This window comes from Meleagris gallopavo, chromosome 3 (genome assembly GCF_000146605.3).
Source record: "Meleagris gallopavo isolate NT-WF06-2002-E0010 breed Aviagen turkey brand Nicholas breeding stock chromosome 3, Turkey_5.1, whole genome shotgun sequence".
Classification (NCBI taxonomy): Eukaryota; Metazoa; Chordata; class Aves; order Galliformes; family Phasianidae; genus Meleagris; species Meleagris gallopavo.
This window is the reverse complement of record NC_015013.2, coordinates 68,917,143-68,922,927: the sequence shown is the minus strand read 5'-3', so window position 1 is coordinate 68,922,927 and position 5,785 is coordinate 68,917,143. Positions and strand designations below refer to the sequence as shown.

The 5,785-nt window shown below is 38.8% G+C and overlaps 1 protein-coding gene across 1 annotated transcript; it reads right to left on the bottom strand.

The window, feature by feature from the left end:
- Positions 1-8: 8 nt before the first annotated feature.
- Positions 9-5,431, bottom strand: LOC100539139 (transcription factor E2F5-like). Its single transcript, XM_010709088.3, has 4 exons — positions 3,983-5,431; positions 3,181-3,342; positions 1,877-1,920; positions 9-658 (listed from the first exon to the last, which is right to left on the bottom strand). Exons 1-4 carry the CDS (start codon positions 4,108-4,110, stop codon positions 567-569), a joined length of 426 nt encoding a protein of 141 aa, XP_010707390.1. The 5' UTR covers positions 4,111-5,431; the 3' UTR covers positions 9-566.
- Positions 5,432-5,785: the final 354 nt, after the last annotated feature.

The following is a 5,785-nucleotide window of genomic DNA, read 5'->3' as shown; positions in this document are numbered from 1 at the left end:
AAAAATTAAAGATTGACAGTTAAGTAATACGGCCTCCTTCTCTAATCCTGCCCAGTCTTTTTACCCTTCAGCTAAAAAGAAATCTGCAGTGTATTTCTCTATTCAGTATATTACTATGTGACTAAACATGAACAGCATCTAAACCACACCTACACATAAATCTAAAAGGCATTTTCATAGAAGTTCTGATTTAGCAATACAATACATTTGAAATTTGACGCACAAAAGTTACTGCTATTAAGTTCTCAAGGGAATTCAAGGCAGTTATGCCTAAACTGCAAGGCTGTCAACTTTAAGATTTAGGGAGAAGAAAGGACAAAGAAACCAAATATTATATCTTGTTTCCAATATAAGACGAGTTATCATTAGTTTCTCATTTGTATACATAGACTTAGGTGTGCTGAAAACAAACAAACAAACAAAAAAAAGCAAACAACACTTTCCCACTCAACACCTCCATCCTCAACTAAGACTAGCTTAATATTTTTCCTTCCTCTCTCATTACAGCCAGAGAAAAATCCTCAGCTACAGTATATCTCTTCTTTTCCACTGTCCCCCTACAGCACTCAGGTAAACAAGAAACCAGTACATACCATTTCGGGTATAGGTACTTCTAACTGTGTACCACAAGGTGCTTGAATTGCTAGAAGTGTGTCTCCTGGTTAAATAGCAATTTTTAAGAAAGTGTTAACTGTGTGTATTTTTCGTACATCTCACATGATATCCACTCAAATAAGATAGAATAATTCTCTAAAACTACTCAAAATACTGCATAATTCTAGCACAAATACACTTAAGATGGGATTTGCATGGTCCCTGTAAGATCCAAAACCCAATATTTAACTAGCTTCCTTCTCAGCAAAAGCATCTCTTTCATACAGCTTACTTAATTGCTCTGAGAACAGGTGACACAGGAAAGCATAAAAACATTTCAGTTGTTGTCTTCAATGTCAGCATTTTCAAATACCTTAGTGCTTAGAACTTCTGCAGCACATCCAACTCAGATGTAACAGGTGACCGTAACACTCACCTGTAGCTTACTATGTGCATTGCAAATTCTTAAAGTTAGGACATATCAGTTCGCCTTCATCCATTACTTGGAATGATGCTTTTTTTCCCTGCCACTTGAGATATATTTTACACCAAGTACAATGTGAGTGGTGTCTTAAACACCTCCTACATATTAACAACTAATTCTTCTTAGCAACAGCTTTTGTAAAAGCTGTTTTGTAAAACTCCACAGCAGCTGTCTAATGTTACATTTTTATTTAAAATGAAACCCAACCTTCCTTGTGGCAAACAGTTGGTTTTCAGCTCAGGTGAGGCTGAACAACAATACTCCCTTGAGTAACTCAGGATCCAGAAAGGGTACAAGGGAAATAATTTTTGCCAGCAATTCTTGGCAATTTGTTCAAACTTCCTGTACAGAAAGAATCTTTCTTGTTTAGTAGCAATGTCCCATCTTTGAACTCCAGCCCATGTAACGTTACAAGGAATTCCTTCTGACTCAAGCTGTCATCAGAAAACAAAGAAATCTAGCATGGCTGGCCTTCAGATGAGACAGACTTGCAAGCCCTGTCCCTGGTTCTGTCAGGGTCAGAGGCAAACTCCTGCAAAGTGTGAACGGAGAAAAAGACATCCAAAACCAGCACTCTCAAACAGCTGAACTTCCATTCCATACAGTCTGTGACTATAACTACACTAGAACCTGAGGGTCATGAACAGTAGAAAATGTATCTGTTTATTTCTGACCACTGTTGAATATTTATTCTGAACACAAAATACTTGCAGGGAAAGGCAGGTTAGTTATCAAGTTGAGTTTCAAGAAGATCAGGAAATCCCTTATTTCATGAGATACAGCGTAGGAGCAACTCACCATTGAAACAGTTACAGATATCTTCATGGGTGACATATGAAAATGTAATTTATGTCAAGGAACATTTTTCTTAAAGCAATGTGAAACTGGTATTTGATGCCTTTAAAAAGAAGTTTGTCCAAACCAAGCCTAAGCTTACTGCTGCTACTCAGAGGTGTAATCAAGGCTTGATTTATGATGTTCAGAATGGCTATTTTAAAAATAACACAGTTCTGAACTGTTAGAAAAATGTATCTATATACGTGAAGAAAATACCAAAAGAGAAGGAGCTGAATAGCTTGAATGAGAATTCTTTTCAAACAGAAAACATGTAAAATCTTGTTTTTAAGAACACCATTTACCTCGTTAACTTCACACTATATAATTCAACAGTGTATCAGGATGTCCAAAAAAAAAAAAAAAAAAAAATCACACAAAAAGACCGCTAGAGGAGACTTGAGAGTTCATCTGCAGACTCATTCCCCTGCCTCAAGGTAGGATCAATTATTAAGACATTCCAGACAGTTGTTTGCCTCTCCTGTTCTGGAAAACATCCAGCGATGGATATTCCAACCTCTACCCTGGGGGATTAATTCCACTGTTAACTCTCCCATGGCACGTTTCTCTTCGTATCTTGCTTAAATCTCCTTTACTACAAAATTTTATAGGTATAGTTTCTACAGAGCAATTGCAAGTAATGTTAAGTACTTATCACTGGTACTATCAATAAGAAGGGCATTTTCCTGCTCTAAAGTTCAGATGTGTCTGTTTTGCACAGTATCTTGCAAGACAGATAAACACATTATAAGAAATATGGCTGGACCTTTCTGCTTATGGGGTATTTACACATGGGATATTTTTCCTGTTCTGAATCTAACAAGCTTCAGATCTCAACTCAACTCAATTTATCTTTGGGTGATAGCTTTAACTTTTCAAGAGAAGAAAGTAAAAGATGGGGAGAGTAGGGGGGAGATTCATGTAAAATACAGCTAAGAAGGTGTAAATCCAAGTGCCTAATGGCAGTACAATCAATTTAAAACCAGATATCAGGATTATACTGTGGACTTAAAAATTACTGCAATACATACATATGCTAGATTATTTTCAGTTTACCATTTGTACAATCACAGAGCTTAAAAATACATGCAAACATCATTTATACTCTTATTGAACCAAAACCTGAAGAGAGAGAGAAAAAAAAAATAGTCTTCCTTAGCCTTTGCTTCTGGATGAAATGGATTACAGCATGTTTCACCCTTTACCTATGCTTTAATTGCCGTTTTAATTCTTGTTCCCAGATGCACACCATTTCTTGAAAAGGATATTGGTGATTTGTAGAATCATCCATAACATTCTTGATGCTTTGCTGTAGCCACAGTTTCTGCTGATCCAATTCTTTTTCTTTTAGCTCTAGGTCTTCAATTTCAGCTTCAAGATACCTCAGCCTGTCCACAACTTCTTTTGTATTGCAGCCAGCACCTACTCCTACTTAAAAAAAAAAAAAAAGTATAAAGATTCATGAAACCACAAATAGTGAAAATCTAAAAAAACACTTCCTAAGTATGTTCTCAATAATTTGAAAAATCTTCTAAATTTCATTATGAAGGAAATTTATTCTCCCAGCAGCATTTTATGGGAAAAATGAGCATTTTAAAAATTAGATCAGATTTAGACTTTACCTAACCTTATATTCTTTCAGAATGTTGCTTTTCCATATTAGAGACGGTTCACAGCTCTCTTTTCCCCTCCTTCTCTCTTAACACTTCAGTTACCCTTTCATATTCAGTAACCAGAGAAAATAATTAAGAGGGGTGGGTAGGTGGAAATACTGTTCCCCAACACCTCTCCGGATTCAGGGAGTGAGTGATAAGTAGAAAGTAGCAATTCAAGTTTTCTGAAAGTATCTCTCCTACAGCTTTTAAACTTGAATCTATGTATCAAGGATGCAAATTAAAGGAAAGACAAAAGATATTCATTTGTAACTTGGATGTCATTTTGAAATGTTGTATTGCTCATTTCTGAGAGTAACATTAACTTCATCCTATGTTAACTAGTCAGGAAAAATTGATGGAGGGAGTTTGCGTTGCTCCCAAGCACAGTAAGAAATGAAGAATTGACAAAGCTTACTTCCACTGAATGCTGTTTTTTGACTTCTTCTCAATGAGATCAATCCCTTCTAAAACATTGGTGATATCATAGATCCTTCTCTTCTGCCTTACGGCAAGGGCATCAGCAGCCTGTGGAGACAAGAGCATATCAGTAATATCAGCAACTTGAGGCAAACAACAGACATTCTAACCCATTCTCCCGAAAAGAATGCCAAGTAATAATTGGCTTGAACTGTTGCCCTTTAGAAACAATTCTTCCTTCAAGAATAGGATGCTCAATGATAAATTCAGAAGTTTAGCATCTGCTTCAAGTGGCATGCAAGTGTGGCCTCCTGACAGTGAGAGAAGTCACATGAGGCAAGGCCAGCAAGCCACTTTCTCCCGGGAGGAGTGCTCACATGAACTGCCAGCACTGTCATTGGTATCTGCACCACCTAACAGCACTCCTTCTACAAGGCACAAAACAGAAGGGAAGGAGGAAGATGGCAGCACTGCAACAAAACAAGTATCTGAAGCCAACAGCATGTTGAATTTATTATCCCCTAACTGCTGGGATATGGGAGGATGGTGTAATTTCTTGAAGTAGCTGACAGAAGGAGAGCTGCAAGACTGTAAGCCAACATTGTCCTGTAAGTCATCTTGCCATGTGACGAGTGGTAGGAAACAGCCTCAGTAGCATTCAGAGCTGCCAGAACACCAGCCAACACTGGCAGCCACCATCACTTCCCTTTCTGACCCAGACCAGCTATGGTGTGTTTGTATGTGCTGTCACATCATGTTATTGACAGCAGAGGAAATTGTAAGTCAGAGGAAACTGCTTGATCATTCATAATTCTGTCCATGAGGATTCTTTTGTACCTGATGCGAAGCCTTCCTAGATGTGCACTTTCTGATAATACTTTGCTTTCTGCACTTTTTTTTTCTTTTTTTTTTTCCCCTAGGTTTTGGTTCAATCAGGGACAAGGAAAGAGGTTTAGATCATATCAGAGACGTTTCCCTTTAAAGAAACTTCATGCAAGGGGATGGCAGTGGACATCGGGAACTTTCTTTGTGGTATAGAAACAGCACAATGTAGCAGGGCAATCTCTTCCCCATCTTCCTTTTGATTTCCCATCAGGTAGGCGCTTCAGAGATCAGAGGCTAAGTTTTTCAGTTGGAAATTTCGTCTTTGTTGGTACTGTTTGTTTATTCTTGCTGCTTAGGTTTTAGGACTCCACTGATTTGGACTTTCCAGAGACAAAAAAATTCCATCATAGTTTCAAATCCCAAGTCCCTTCCTGTCCCCACATTTGCAATGCTTTCTGTCTCTTGCCGTGGAATAAACTTTAGCGACAAGCAAACAAATTTTAGGGTACTCAATGCTTTGCACTGTTGAGCAGAAATACTATTTGACGCCGAGTATGGCAGGTGTATGGGGCTGCTGAATCACAGCCTGAACCTTTGATTGATCACCTGAGGTGAGCAATGAGTCAGCCATGGGAGCACAGGTGAAGGCAATTCACCTGTGCTGCAGGAAGGGGTGGAGCCTGGCTCCACCTCTCCTAGACCCATTTAAGAGCTGACTGCCAGTAGGGAAGGATCTCTCTGGAGATCTGCTCCATCAGGAGTTCATCTTGCGAGCCCAGGACAGGGTAAGTGACTTTCTCTCATTTCTCCAATATAAATTATATTAGCCAAGCTCCTGGACACACACACACACACACACACACACACACACACACACACACACACACACACACACACTACACTACACACACACTACACTACACACACACACACACACACACACACACACACACACACACACACACACACACACACA

Coding starts and splice junctions, on each gene's coding strand:
- LOC100539139 (XM_010709088.3), bottom strand. CDS start 4,110: ATGCTCTTGTCTCCACAGGCTGCTGATGCCCTTGCCGTAAGGCAGAAG. Junction 3,343..3,982: donor AAAAACAGCATTCAGTGGAA/GTAAGCTTTGTC, acceptor TTTTTTTTAAGT/AGGAGTAGGTGCTGGCTGCA. Junction 1,921..3,180: donor GATGATTCTACAAATCACCA/ATATCCTTTTCA, acceptor GACATAAATTAC/ATTTTCATATGTCACCCATG.